Below are 15,909 nucleotides of genomic sequence, written 5' to 3'. Positions count from 1 at the left end.
GTGAGGCTCACCTCTAGTAAAGGGAACATTATTAGAGGACAGTGAGGCTCACCTCTAGTAAAGGGAACATTATTAGAGGACAGTGAGGCTCACCTCTAGTAAAAGGGACCATTATTAGAGAACAGTGAGGCTCAAGGGAACATTAGAGAACAGGGTGAGGCTTACCTCTAGTAAAGGGAACATTATTAGAGGACAGTGAGCCTCACCTCTAGTAAAGGGAACATTATTAGAGGACAGTGAGGCTCACCTCTAGTAAAGGGAACAAAGACAGGAACATTATTAGGGAGGACAGTGAGGCTCACCTCTAGTAAAGGAACATTATTAGAGGACAGTGAGGCTCACCTCTAGTAAAGGAACATTATTAGAGGACAGTGAGGCCCACCTCTAGTAAAGGGAATCTTATTAGAGGACAGTGAAGCTCACCTCTAGTAAAGGGAACATTATTAGAGGACAGTGAGGCTCACCTCAAGTTAAGGGAACCTTATTAGAGGACAGTGAGGCTCACCTCTAGTAAAGGGAACATTATTAGACAGTGAGGCTCACCTCTAGTAAAGGGAATATTATTAGAGAACAGGGTGAGGCTCACCTCTAGTAAAGGGAACATTATTAGAGGACAGTGAGGCTCACCTCAAGTTAAGGGAACCTTATTAGATGACAGTGAGGCTCACCTCTAGTAAAGGGAACATTATTAGACAGTGAGACCCACCTCTAGTAAAGGGAACCTTATTAGAGGACAGTGAGGCTCACCTCTAGTAAAGGGAACCTTATTAGAGGACAGTGAGGCTCACCTCTAGTAAAGGGAATATTATTAGAGAACAGGGTGAGGCTCACCTCTAGTAAAGGGAACATTATTAGAGGACAGTGAGGCTCACCTCTAGTAAAGGGAACATTATTAGACATTGAGGCTCACCTCTAGTAAAGGGAACATTATTAGAGGACAGTGAGGCTCACCTCTAGTAAAGGGAACATTATTAGAGGACAGTGAGGCTCACCTCTAGTAAAGGAACATTATTAGGACAGTGAGGCTCACCTCTAGTAAAGGGAACATTAGAGGACAGTGAGGCTCACCTCTAGTAAAGGGAACATTATTAGAGGACAGTGAGGCCCACCTCTAGTAAAGAGAACATTATTAGAGGACAGTGAGGCTCACCTCTAGTAAAGGGAACATTATTAGACAGTGAGGCTCACCTCTAGTAAAGGGAACATTATTAGAGGACAGTGAGGCTCACCTCTAGTAAAGGGAACATTATTAGACAGTGAGGCTCACCTCTAGTAAAGGGAACATTATTAGAGGACAGTGAGGCTCACCTCTAGTAAAGGGAACATTATTAGAGGACAGTGAGGCTCACCTCTAGTAAAGGGAACATTATTAGAGGACAGTGAGGCTCACCTCTAGTAAAGGGAACATTATTAGACAGTGAGGCTCACCTCTAGTAAAGGGAACATTATTAGAGAACAGTGAGGCCCACCTCTAGTAAAGGGAACATTATTAGAGGACAGTGAGGCCCACCTCTAGTAAAGGGAACATTATTAGAGGACAGTGAGGCTCACCTCTAGTAAAAGGAACATTATTAGAGGACAGTGAGGCCCACCTCTAGTAAAGGGAATCTTATTAGAGGACAGTGAGGCTCACCTTTAGTAAAGGGAACATTATTAGACAGTGAGCCCTCACCTCTAGTAAAGGGAACATTATTAGAGGACAGTGAGGCTCACCTTTAGTAAAGGGAACATTATTAGAGAACAGTGAGGCTCAAGGGAACATTAGAGAACAGGGTGAGGCTTACCTCTAGTAAAGGGAACATTATTAGAGGACAGTGAGGCTCACCTCTAGTAAAGGGAACATTATTAGAGGACAGTGAGGCTCACCTCTAGTAAAGGGAACATTATTAGAGGACAGTGAGGCTCACCTCTAGTAAAGGGAACATTATTAGAGGACAGTGATTCACCTTAGTAAAGGAACATTATTAGAGGACAGTGAGGCCCACCTCTAGTAAAGGGAATCTTATTAGAGGACAGTGAAGCTCACCTCTAGTAAAGGGAACATTATTAGAGGACAGTGAGGCTCACCTCTAGTAAAGGGAATCTTATTAGACAGTGAGGCCCACCTCTAGTAAAGGGAATCTTATTAGAGGACAGTGAGGCTCACCTCTAGTAAAGGGAACATTATTAGAGGACAGTGAGCCTCACCTCTAGTAAAGGGAACATTATTAGAGGACAGTGAGGCTCACCTCTAGTAAAGGGAACATTATTAGACAGTGAGACCCACCTCTAGTAAAGGGAACATTATTAGGACAGTGAGGCTCACCTCTAGTAAAGGGAACATTATTAGAGGACAGTGAGGCCCACCTCTAGTAAAGGGAACATTATTAGAGGACAGTGAGGCCCACCTCTAGTAAAGGGAATCTTATTAGAGGACAGTGAGGCTCACCTCTAGTAAAGGGAACATTATTAGACAGTGAGGCTCACCTCTAGTAAAGGGAATATTATTAGAGAACAGGGTGAGGCTCACCTCTAGTAAAGGAACATTATTAGAGGACAGTGAGGCTCACCTCTAAAGGGAACCTTATTATAGGACAGTGAGGCTCACCTCTAGTAAAGGGAACATTATTAGACAGTGAGGCTCACCTCTAGTAAAGGGAACATTATTAGAGGACAGTGAGGCTCACCTCTAGTAAAGGAACATTATTAGAGGACAGTGAGGCTCACCTCTAGTAAAGGGAACATTATTAGAGAACAGTGAGGCTCACCTCTAGTAAAGGGAACATTATTAGAGGACAGTGAGGCTCACCTCTAGTAAAGGGAACATTATTAGAGGACAGTGAGGCTCACCTCTAGTAAAGGGAACATTATTAGAGGACAGTGAGGCTCACCTCTAGTAAAGGGAACATTATTAGACAGTGAGGCTCACCTCTAGTAAAGGGAACATTAGAGGACAGTGAGGCTCACCTCTAGTAAAGGGAACATTATTAGAGGACAGTGAGGCCCACCTCTAGTAAAGAGAACATTATTAGAGGACAGTGAGGCTCACCTCTAGTAAAGGGAACATTATTAGACAGTGAGGCTCACCTCTAGTAAAGGGAACATTATTAGAGGACAGTGAGGCTCACCTCTAGTAAAGGGAACATTATTAGACAGTGAGGCTCACCTCTAGTAAAGGGAACATTATTAGAGGACAGTGAGGCTCACCTCTAGTAAAGGGAACATTATTAGAGGACAGTGAGGCTCACCTCTAGTAAAGGGAACATTATTAGAGGACAGTGAGGCTCACCTCTAGTAAAGGGAACATTATTAGAGGACAGTGAGGCCCACCTCTAGTAAAGGGAACATTATTAGAGGACAGTGAGGCCCACCTCTAGTAAAGGGAACATTATTAGAGGACAGTGAGGCTCACCTCTAGTAAAGGAACATTATTAGAGGACAGTGAGGCCCACCTCTAGTAAAGGGAATCTTATTAGAGGACAGTGAGGCTCACCTTTAGTAAAGGGAACATTATTAGACAGTGAGCCCTCACCTCTAGTAAAGGGAACATTATTAGAGGACAGTGAGGCTCACCTTTAGTAAAGGGAACATTATTAGAGGACAGTGAGACTCACCTTTAGTAAAGGGAACATTATTAGAGGACAGTGAGGCCCACCTCTAGTAAAGGGAACATTATTAGAGGACAGTGAGGCTCACCTCTAGTAAAGGGAATCTTATTAGACAGTGAGGCCCACCTCTAGTAAAGGGAATCTTATTAGAGGACAGTGAGGCTCACCTCTAGTAAAGGGAACATTATTAGAGGACAGTGAGGCTCACCTCAAGTTAAGGGAACCTTATTAGATGACAGTGAGGCTCACCTCTAGTAAAGGGAACATTATTAGACAGTGAGACCCACCTCTAGTAAAGGGAACATTATTAGACAGTGAGGCTCACCTCTAGTAAAGGGAACATTATTAGAGGACAGTGAGGCCCACCTCTAGTAAAGGGAATCTTATTAGAGGACAGTGAGGCCCACCTCTAGTAAAGGGAATCTTATTAGAGGACAGTGAGGCCCACCTCTAGTAAAGGGAACATTATTAGAGGACAGTGAGGCTCACCTCTAGTAAAAGGAACATTATTAGAGGACAGTGAGGCCCACCTCTAGTAAAGGGAATCTTATTAGAGGACAGTGAGGCTCACCTTTAGTAAAGGGAACATTATTAGACAGTGAGCGCTCACCTCTAGTAAAGGGAACATTATTAGAGGACAGTGAGGCTCACCTTTAGTAAAGGGAACATTATTAGAGGACAGTGAGGCTCAAGGGAACATTAGAGAACAGTGAGGCACCTCTAGTAAAGGGAGGACAGTGAGGCCTCACCTCTAGTAAAGGGAACATTATTAGAGGACAGTGAGGCTCACCTCTCGTAAAGGAAACATTATTAGAGGACAGTGAGGCTCACCTGTAGTAAAGGGAACATTATTGTACAGTGAGGCCCACCTCTAGTAAAGGGAACATTATTAGAGGACAGTGAGGCTCACCTCTAGTAAAGGGAACATTATTAGACATTGAGGCTCACCTCTAGTAAAGGGAACATTATTAGAGGACAGTGAGGCTCACCTCTAGTAAAGGGAACATTATTAGACAGTGAGGCTCACCTCTAGTAAAGGGAACATTAGAGGACAGTGAGGCTCACCTCTAGTAAAGGGAACATTATTAGAGGACAGTGAGGCCCACCTCTAGTAAAGAGAACATTATTAGAGGACAGTGAGGCTCACCTCTAGTAAAGGGAACATTATTAGACAGTGAGGCTCACCTCTAGTAAAGGGAACATTATTAGAGGACAGTGAGGCTCACCTCTAAAGTAAAGGAACATTATTAGACAGTGAGGCTCACCTCTAGTAAAGGGAACATTATTAGAGGACAGTGAGGCTCACCTCTAGTAAAGGGAACATTATTAGAGGACAGTGAGGCTCACCTCTAGTAAAGGGAACATTATTAGACAGTGAGGCTCACCTCTAGTAAAGGGAACATTATTAGAGAACAGTGAGGCCCACCTCTAGTAAAGGGAACATTATTAGAGGACAGTGAGGCCCACCTCTAGTAAAGGGAACATTATTAGAGGACAGTGAGGCTCACCTCTAGTAAAAGGAACATTATTAGAGGACAGTGAGGCCCACCTCTAGTAAAGGGAACTTATTAGAGGACAGTGAGGTAGTAAAGGGAACATTATTAGACAGTGAGCCCTCACCTCTAGTAAAGGGAACATTATTAGAGGACAGTGAGGCTCACCTTTAGTAAAGGGAACATTATTAGAGGACAGTGAGACTCACCTTTAGTAAAGGGAACATTATTAGAGGACAGTGAGGCCCACCTCTAGTAAAGGGAACATTATTAGAGGACAGTGAGGCTCACCTCTAGTAAAGGGAATCTTATTAGACAGTGAGGCCCACCTCTAGTAAAGGGAATCTTATTAGAGGACAGTGAGGCTCACCTCTAGTAAAGGGAACATTATTAGAGGACAGTGAGGCTCACCTCAAGTTAAGGGAACCTTATTAGATGACAGTGAGGCTCACCTCTAGTAAAGGGAACATTATTAGACAGTGAGACCCATTAGTAAAGGGAACATTATTAGACAGTGAGGCTCACCTCTAGTAAAGGGAACATTATTAGAGGACAGTGAGGCCCACCTCTAGTAAAGGGAATCTTATTAGAGGACAGTGAGGCCCACCTCTAGTAAAGGGAATCTTATTAGAGGACAGTGAGGCTCACCTCTAGTAAAGGGAACATTATTAGAGGACAGTGAGGCTCACCTCTAGTAAAGGGAACATTATTAGAGGACAGTGAGGCCCACCTCTAGTAAAGGGAACATTATTAGAGGACAGTGAGGCTCACCTTTAGTAAAGGGAACATTATTAGACAGTGAGCCCTCACCTCTAGTAAAGGGAACATTATTAGAGGACAGTGAGGCTCACCTTTAGTAAAGGGAACATTATTAGAGAACAGTGAGGCTCAAGGGAACATTAGAGAACAGGGTGAGGCTTACCTCTAGTAAAGGGAACATTATTAGAGGACAGTGAGGCTCACCTCTAGTAAAGGGAACATTATTAGAGGACAGTGAGGCTCACCTCTAGTAAAGGGAACATTATTAGAGGACAGTGAGGCTCACCTCTAGTAAAGGGAACATTATTAGAGGACAGTGAGGCCCACCTCTAGTAAAGGGAACATTATTAGAGGACAGTGAGGCTCACCTCTAGTAAAGGGAACATTATTAGAGGACAGTGAGGCCCACCTCTAGTAAAGGGAATCTTATTAGAGGACAGTGAAGCTCACCTCTAGTAAAGGGAACATTATTAGAGGACAGTGAGGCTCACCTCAAGTTAAGGGAACCTTATTAGAGGACAGTGAGGCTCACCTCTAGTAAAGGGAACATTATTAGACAGTGAGGCTCACCTCTAGTAAAGGGAATATTATTAGAGAACAGGGTGAGGCTCACCTCTAGTAAAGGGAACATTATTAGAGGACAGTGAGGCTCACCTCAAGTTAAGGGAACCTTATTAGATGACAGTGAGGCTCACCTCTAGTAAAGGGAACATTATTAGACAGTGAGACCCACCTCTAGTAAAGGGAACCTTATTAGAGGACAGTGAGGCTCACCTCTAGTAAAGGGAACCTTATTAGAGGACAGTGAGGCTCACCTCTAGTAAAGGGAATATTATTAGAGAACAGGGTGAGGCTCACCTCTAGTAAAGGGAACATTATTAGAGGACAGTGAGGCTCACCTCTAGTAAAGGGAACATTATTAGACATTGAGGCTCACCTCTAGTAAAGGGAAAATTATTAGAGGACAGTGAGGCTCACCTCTAGTAAAGGGAACATTATTAGAGGACAGTGAGGCTCACCTCTAGTAAAGGGAACATTATTAGACAGTGAGGCTCACCTCTAGTAAAGGGAACATTAGAGGACAGTGAGGCTCACCTCTAGTAAAGGGAACATTATTAGAGGACAGTGAGGCCCACCTCTAGTAAAGAGAACATTATTAGAGGACAGTGAGGCTCACCTCTAGTAAAGGGAACATTATTAGACAGTGAGGCTCACCTCTAGTAAAGGGAACATTATTAGAGGACAGTGAGGCTCACCTCTAGTAAAGGGAACATTATTAGACAGTGAGGCTCACCTCTAGTAAAGGGAACATTATTAGAGGACAGTGAGGCTCACCTCTAGTAAAGGGAACATTATTAGAGGACAGTGAGGCTCACCTCTAGTAAAGGGAACATTATTAGACAGTGAGGCTCACCTCTAGTAAAGGGAACATTATTAGAAAACAGTGAGGCCCACCTCTAGTAAAGGGAACATTATTAGAGGACAGTGAGGCCCACCTCTAGTAAAGGGAACATTATTAGAGGACAGTGAGGCTCACCTCTAGTAAAAGGAACATTATTAGAGGACAGTGAGGCCCACCTCTAGTAAAGGGAATCTTATTAGAGGACAGTGAGGCTCACCTTTAGTAAAGGGAACATTATTAGACAGTGAGCCCTCACCTCTAGTAAAGGGAACATTATTAGAGGACAGTGAGGCTCACCTTTAGTAAAGGGAACATTATTAGAGGACAGTGAGACTCACCTCTAGTAAAGGGAACATTATTAGAGGACAGTGAGGCCCACCTCTAGTAAAGGGAACATTATTAGAGGACAGTGAGGCCCACCTCTAGTAAAGGGAATCTTATTAGAGGACAGTGAGGCCCACCTCTAGTAATGGGAACATTATTAGAGGACAGTGAGGCTCACCTCTAATAATGGGAACATTATTAGAGGACAGTGAGGCTCACCTCTAGTAAAAGGAACCTTATTAGATGACAGTGAGGCTCACCTCTAGTAAAGGGAACATTATTAGACAGTGAGACCCACCTCTAGTAAAGGGAACATTATTAGACAGTGAGGCTCACCTCTAGTAAAGGGAACATTATTAGAGGACAGTGAGGCCCACCTCTAGTAAAGGGAATCTTATTAGAGGACAGTGAGGCCCACCTCTAGTAAAGGGAATCTTATTAGAGGACAGTGAGGCCCACCTCTAGTAAAGGGAATCTTATTAGAGGACAGTGAGGCTCACCTCTAGTAAAGGGAACATTATTAGACAGTGAGACCCACCTCTAGTAAAGGGAACATTATTAGACAGTGAGGCTCACCTCTAGTAAAGGGAACCTTATTGGAGGACAGTGAGGCTCACCTCTAGTAAAGGGAACATTATTAGAGGACAGTGAGGCCCACCTCTAGTAAAGGGAATCTTATTAGAGGACAGTGAGGCCCACCTCTAGTAAAGGGAATCTTATTAGAGGACAGTGAGGCCCACCTCTAGTAAAGGGAATCTTATTAGAGGACAGTGAGGCTCACCTCTAGTAAAGGGAACATTATTAGAGGACAGTGAGGCTCACCTCTAGTAAAGGGAACATTATTAGAGGACAGTGAGGCTCACCTCTAGTAAAGGAACATTATTAGAGGACAGTGAGGCCCACCTAGTAAAGGGAACATTATTAGAGGACAGTGAGGCTCACCTCTAGTAAAGGGAACATTATTAGAGGACAGTGAGGCTCACCTCTAGTAAAGGGACCATTATTGGAGAACAGTGAGGCTCAAGGGAACATTAGAGAACAGGGTGAGGCTTACCTCTAGTAAAGGGAACATTATTAGAGGACAGTGAGCCTCACCTCTAGTAAAGGGAACATTATTAGAGGACAGTGAGGCTCACCTCTAGTAAAGGGAACATTATTAGAGGACAGTGAGGCTCACCTCTAGTAATAGGAACATTATTAGAGGACAGTGAGGCTCACCTCTAATAATGGGAACATTATTAGAGGACAGTGAGGCTCACCTCTAGTAAAAGGAACATTATTAGAGGACAGTGAGGCTCACATCTAGTAAAGGGAATCTTATTAGAGAACAGTGAGGCTCAAGGGAACATTAGAGAACAGGGTGAGGCTTACCTCTAGTAAAGGGAACATTATTAGAGGACAGTGAGGCCTCACCTCTAGTAAAGGGAACATTATTAGAGGACAGTGAGGCTCACCTCTAGTAAAGGGAACATTATTGGACAGTGAGGCCCACCTCTAGTAAAGGGAACATTATTAGAGGACAGTGAGGCTCACCTCTAGTAAAGGGAACATTATTAGACAGTGAGGCCCACCTCTAGTAAAGGGAATCTTATTAGAGGACAGTGAGGCTCACCTCTAGTAAAGGGAACATTATTAGAGGACAGTGAGGCCCACCTCTAGTAAAGGGAATCTTATTAGAGGACAGTGAGGCCCACCTCTAGTAAAGGGAATCTTATTAGAGGACAGTGAGGCCCACCTCTAGTAAAGAGAACATTATTAGAGGACAGTGAGGCTCACCTCTAGTAAAGGGAACATTATTAGAGGACAGTGAGGCTCACCTCTAGTAAAGGGAACATTATTAGACAGTGAGGCTCACCTCTAGTAAAGGGAACATTATTAGAGGACAGTGAGGCTCACCTCTAGTAAAGGGAACATTATTAGAGGACAGTGAGGCTCACCTCTAGTAAAGGGAACATTATTAGAGGACAGTGAGGCTCACCTCTAGTAAAGGGAACATTATTAGACAGTGAGGCTCACCTCTAGTAAAGGGAACATTATTAGAGAACAGTGAGGCCCACCTCTAGTAAAGGGAACATTATTAGAGGACAGTGAGGCCCACCTCTAGTAAAGGGAACATTATTAGAGGACAGTGAGGCTCACCTCTAGTAAAAGGAACATTATTAGAGGACAGTGAGGCCCACCTCTAGTAAAGGGAATCTTATTAGAGGACAGTGAGGCTCACCTTTAGTAAAGGGAACATTATTAGACAGTGAGCCCTCACCTCTAGTAAAGGGAACATTATTAGAGGACAGTGAGGCTCACCTTTAGTAAAGGGAACATTATTAGAGGACAGTGAGACTCACCTTTAGTAAAGGGAACATTATTAGAGGACAGTGAGGCCCACCTCTAGTAAAGGGAACATTATTAGAGGACAGTGAGGCTCACCTCTAGTAAAGGGAATCTTATTAGACAGTGAGGCCCACCTCTAGTAAAGGGAATCTTATTAGAGGACAGTGAGGCTCACCTCTAGTAAAGGGAACATTATTAGAGGACAGTGAGGCTCACCTCAAGTTAAGGGAACCTTATTAGATGACAGTGAGGCTCACCTCTAGTAAAGGGAACATTATTAGACAGTGAGACCCACCTCTAGTAAAGGGAACATTATTAGACAGTGAGGCTCACCTCTAGTAAAGGGAACATTATTAGAGGACAGTGAGGCCCACCTCTAGTAAAGGGAATCTTATTAGAGGACAGTGAGGCCCACCTCTAGTAAAGGGAATCTTATTAGAGGACAGTGAGGCCCACCTCTAGTAAAGGGAATCTTATTAGAGGACAGTGAGGCTCACCTCTAGTAAAGGGAACATTATTAGACAGTGAGACCCACCTCTAGTAAAGGGAACATTATTAGACAGTGAGGCTCACCTCTAGTAAAGGGAACCTTATTAGAGGACAGTGAGGCTCACCTCTAGTAAAGGGAACATTATTAGAGGACAGTGAGGCCCACCTCTAGTAAAGGGAATCTTATTAGAGGACAGTGAGGCCCACCTCTAGTAAAGGGAACATTATTAGAGGACAGTGAGGCTCACCTCTAGTAAAGGGAACATTATTGGACAGTGAGGCCCACCTCTAGTAAAGGGAACATTATTAGAGGACAGTGAGGCTCACCTCTAGTAAAGGGAACATTATTAGACAGTGAGGCCCACCTCTAGTAAAGGGAATCTTATTAGAGGACAGTGAGGCTCACCTCTAGTAAAGGGAACATTATTAGAGGACAGTGAGGCCCACCTCTAGTAAAGGGAATCTTATTAGAGGACAGTGAGGCCCACCTCTAGTAAAGGGAATCTTATTAGAGGACAGTGAGGCTCACCTCTAGTAAAGGGAACATTATTAGACAGTGAGGCTCACCTCTAGTAAAGGGAACATTATTAGAGGACAGTGAGGCTCACCTCTAGTAAAGGGAACATTATTAGACAGTGAGGCTCACCTCTAGTAAAGGGAACATTATTAGAGAACAGTGAGGCTCACCTCTAGTAAAGGGAACATTATTAGAGGACAGTGAGGCCCACCTCTAGTAAAGAGAACATTATTAGAGGACAGTGATGCCCACCTCTAGTAAAGGGAACCTTATTAGATGACAGTGAGGCTCACCTCTAGTAAAGGGAACATTATTAGAGGACAGTGAGGCTCACCTCTAGTAAAGGGACCATTATTGGAGAACAGTGAGGCTCAAGGGAACATTAGAGAACAGGGTGAGGCTTACCTCTAGTAAAGGGAACATTATTAGAGGACAGTGAGCCTCACCTCTAGTAAAGGGAACATTATTAGAGGACAGTGAGGCTCACCTCTAGTAAAGGGAACATTATTAGAGGACAGTGAGGCTCACCTCTAGTAAAGGGAACATTATTGGACAGTGAGGCCCACCTCTAGTAAAGGGAACATTATTAGAGGACAGTGAGGCTCACCTCTAGTAAAGGGAACATTATTGGACAGTGAGGCCCACCTCTAGTAAAGGGAACATTATTAGAGGACAGTGAGGCTCACCTCTAGTAAAGGGAACATTATTAGAGGACAGTGAGGCCCACCTCTAGTAAAGGGAACATTATTAGAGGACAGTGAGGCCCACCTCTAGTAAAGGGAATCTTATTAGAGGACAGTGAGGCCCACCTCTAGTAAAGGGAATCTTATTAGAGGACAGTGAGGCCCACCTCTAGTAAAGAGAACATTATTAGAGGACAGTGAGGCTCACCTCTAGTAAAGGGAACATTATTAGACAGTGAGGCTCACCTCTAGTAAAGGGAACATTATTAGAGGACAGTGAGGCTCACCTCTAGTAAAGGGAACATTATTAGACAGTGAGGCTCACCTCTAGTAAAGGGAACATTATTAGAGGACAGTGAGGCTCACCTCTAGTAAAGGGAACATTATTAGAGGACAGTGAGGCTCACCTCTAGTAAAGGGAACATTATTAGAGGACAGTGAGGCTCACCTCTAGTAAAGGGAACATTATTAGACAGTGAGGCTCACCTCTAGTAAAGGGAACATTATTAGAGAACAGTGAGGCCCACCTCTAGTAAAGGGAACATTATTAGAGGACAGTGAGGCCCACCTCTAGTAAAGGGAATCTTATTAGAGGACAGTGAGGCTCACCTCTAGTAATGGGAACATTATTAGAGGACAGTGAGGCTCACCTCTAGTAAAGGGAACATTATTAGAGGACAGTGAGGCTCACCTCTAGTAAAGGGAACATTATTAGAGGACAGTGAGGCCCACCTCTAGTAAAGGGAATCTTATTAGAGGACAGTGAGGCTCACCTCTAGTAAAGGGAACATTATTAGAGGACAGTGAGTCTCAACTCTAGTAAAGGGACCATTATTGGAGAACAGTGAGGCTCAAGGGAACATTAGAGAACAGGGTGAGGCTTACCTCTAGTAAAGGGAACATTATTAGAGGACAGTGAGCCTCACCTCTAGTAAAGGGAACATTATTAGAGGACAGTGAGGCTCACCTCTAGTAAAGGGAACATTATTAGAGGACAGTGAGGCTCACCTCTAGTAAAGGGAACATTATGAGACAGTGAGGCTCACCTCTAGTAAAGGGAACATTAGAGGAACATTCTAGTAAGGGAACATTAGAGGACAGTGAGGCTCACCTCTAGTAAAGGGAACATTATTAGAGGACAGTGAGGCCCACCTCTAGTAAAGAGAACATTATTAGAGGACAGTGAGGCTCACCTCTAGTAAAGGGAACATTATTAGAGGACAGTGAGGCTCACCTCTAGTAAAGGGAACATTATTAGAGGACAGTGAGGCTCACCTCTAGTAAAGGGAACATTATTAGAGGACAGTGAGGCTCACCTCTAGTAAAGGGAACATTATTAGAGAACAGTGAGGCTCAAGGGAACATTAGAGAACAGGGTGAGGCTTACCTCTAGTAAAGGGAACATTATTAGAGGACAGTGAGGCTCACCTCTAGTAAAGGGAACATTATTAGAGGACAGTGAGGCTCACCTCTAGTAAAGGAACATTATTAGAGGACAGTGAGGCCCACCTCTAGTAAAGGGAACATTATTAGAGGACAGTGAGGCTCACCTCTAGTAAAGGGAACATTATTAGAGGACAGTGAGGCTCACCTCTAGTAAAGGGAACATTATTAGAGGACAGTGAGGCCCACCTCTAGTAAAGGGAACATTATTAGAGGACAGTGAGGCTCACCTCTAGTAAAGGGAACATTATTAGAGGACAGTGAGGCTCACCTCTAGTAAAGGGAACATTATTAGAGGACAGTGAGGCTCACCTCTAGTAAAGGGAACATTATTAGAGGACAGTGAGGCTCACCTCTAGTAAAGGGAACATTATTAGAGGACAGTGAGGCTCACCTCTAGTAAAGGGAACATTATTAGAGGACAGTGAGGCTCACCTCTAGTAAAGGGAACATTATTAGAGGACAGTGAGGCTCACCTCTAGTAAAGGGAACATTATTAGAGGACAGTGAGGCTCACCTCTAGTAAAGGGAACATTATTAGAGGACAGTGAGGCTCACCTCTAGTAAAGGGAACATTATTAGAGGACAGTGAGGCTCACCTCTAGTAAAGGGAACATTATTAGAGGACAGTGAGGCTCACCTCTAGTAAAGGGAACATTATTAGAGGACAGTGAGGCTCACCTCTAGTAAAGGGAACATTATTAGAGGACAGTGAGGCTCACCTCTAGTAAAGGGAACATTATTAGAGGACAGTGAGGCCCACCTCTAGTAAAGGGAACATTATTAGAGGACAGTGAGGCTCACCTCTAGTAAAGGGAACATTATTAGAGGACAGTGAGGCTCACCTCTAGTAAAGGGAACATTATTAGAGGACAGTGAGGCTCACCTCTAGTAAAGGGAACATTATTAGAGGACAGTGAGGCCCACCTCTAGTAAAGGGAACATTATTAGAGGACAGTGAGGCTCACCTCTAGTAAAGGAACATTATTAGAGGACAGTGAGGCTCACCTCTAGTAAAGGGAACATTATTAGAGGACAGTGAGGCTCACCTCTAGTAAAGGGAACATTATTAGAGGACAGTGAGGCCCACCTCTAGTAAAGGGAACATTATTAGAGGACAGTGAGGCTCACCTCTAGTAAAGGGAAGGCTCATTATTAGAGGACAGTGAGGCTCACCTCTAGTAAAGGGAACATTATTAGAGGACAGTGAGGCTCACCTCTAGTAAAGGGAACATTATTAGAGGAACAGTGAGGCCTCACCTCTAGTAAAGGGAACATTATTAGAGGACAGTGAGGCTCACCTCTAGTAAAGGGAACATTATTAGAGGACAGTGAGGCTCACCTCTAGTAAAGGGAACATTATTAGAGGACAGTGAGGCTCACCTCTAGTAAAGGGAACATTATTAGAGGACAGTGAGGCTCACCTCTAGTAAAGGGAACATTATTAGAGGACAGTGAGGCTCACCTCTAGTAAAGGGAACATTATTAGAGGACAGTGAGGCTCACCTCTAGTAAAGGGAACATTATTAGAGGACAGTGAGGCTCACCTCTAGTAAAGGGAACATTATTAGACAGTGAGGCTCACCTCTAGTAAAGGGAACATTATTATAGGACAGTGAGGCTCACCTCTAGTAAAGGGAACATTATTAGAGGACAGTGAGGCTCACCTCTAGTAAAGGGAACATTATTAGAGGACAGTGAGGCTCACCTCTAGTAAAGGGAACATTATTAGAGGACAGTGAGGCTCACCTCTAGTAAAGGGAACATTATTAGAGGACAGTGAGGCCCACCTCTAGTAAAGGGAACATTATTAGAGGACAGTGAGGCCCACCTCTAGTAAAGAGAACATTATTAGAGGACAGTGAGGCTCACCTCTAGTAAAGGGAACATTATTAGACAGTGAGGCCCACCTCTAGTAAAGGGAATATTATTAGAGAACGGGGTGAGGCTCACCTCTAGTAAAGGGAACATTATTAGAGGACAGTGAGGCTCACCTCTAGTAAAGGGAACATTATTAGAGGACAGTGAGGCTCACCTCTAGTAAAGGGAACAGATCCTTGTCTCACGTCCTTCAGCTGGTTCCACTTTGCTATCAGTGGAGGCATCAGCATCTGAATGTACTCCTAAACACATACAGTAAAGCCTACATTAGACGACAACAACTAAACACATACAGTAAAGCCTACATTAGACATCACAACTAAACACACAGTAAAGCCTACATTAGACATCACAACTAAACACATACAGTAAAGCCTACATTAGACATCACAACTAAACACATACAGTAAAGCCTACATTAGACGACAACAACTAAACACATACAGTAAAGCCTACATTAGACATCACAACTAAACACATTTACATTTACATTTAAGTAATTTAGCAGACGCTCTTATCCAGAGCGACTTACAACACATACAGTAAAGCCTACATTAGACATCACAACTAAACACATACAGTAAAGCCTACATTAGACAGCACAACTAAACACATATAGTAAAGCCTACATTAGACATCACAACTAAACACATACAGTAAAGCCTACATTAGACATCACAACTAAACACATACAGTAAAGCCTACATTAGACATCACAACTAAACACATACAGTAAAGCCTACATTAGACATCACAACTAAACACATACAGTAAAGCCCACATTAGACATCACAACTAAACACATACAGTAAAGCCTACATTAGACATCACAACTAAACACATACAGTAAAGCCTACATTAGACGACAATAACTAAACACATACAGTAAAGCCTACATTAGACATCACAACTAAACACACAGTAAAGCCCACATTAGACATCACAACTAAACACATACAGTAAAGCCCACATTAGACATCACAACTAAACACATACAGTAAAG

The 15,909-nt window shown here is 43.5% G+C and overlaps 1 protein-coding gene across 1 annotated transcript in view; it reads right to left on the bottom strand.

The window, feature by feature from the left end:
• LOC115117200 (transportin-1-like) overlaps positions 1 to 15,909 on the bottom strand; it is an 83,481-nt gene that overhangs the window by 26,529 nt on the left and 41,043 nt on the right. The window contains 2 exon segments of the mRNA XM_065017340.1: positions 15,061 to 15,087; positions 15,089 to 15,148. Coding sequence (XP_064873412.1) covers positions 15,061 to 15,087; positions 15,089 to 15,148 — 87 coding nt within the window.

The sequence above is a fragment of the Oncorhynchus nerka genome, linkage group LG4 (genome assembly GCF_034236695.1).
Source record: "Oncorhynchus nerka isolate Pitt River linkage group LG4, Oner_Uvic_2.0, whole genome shotgun sequence".
Taxonomy (NCBI): Eukaryota; Metazoa; Chordata; class Actinopteri; order Salmoniformes; family Salmonidae; genus Oncorhynchus; species Oncorhynchus nerka.
This window is presented reverse-complemented; position numbering and strand designations above follow the sequence as displayed.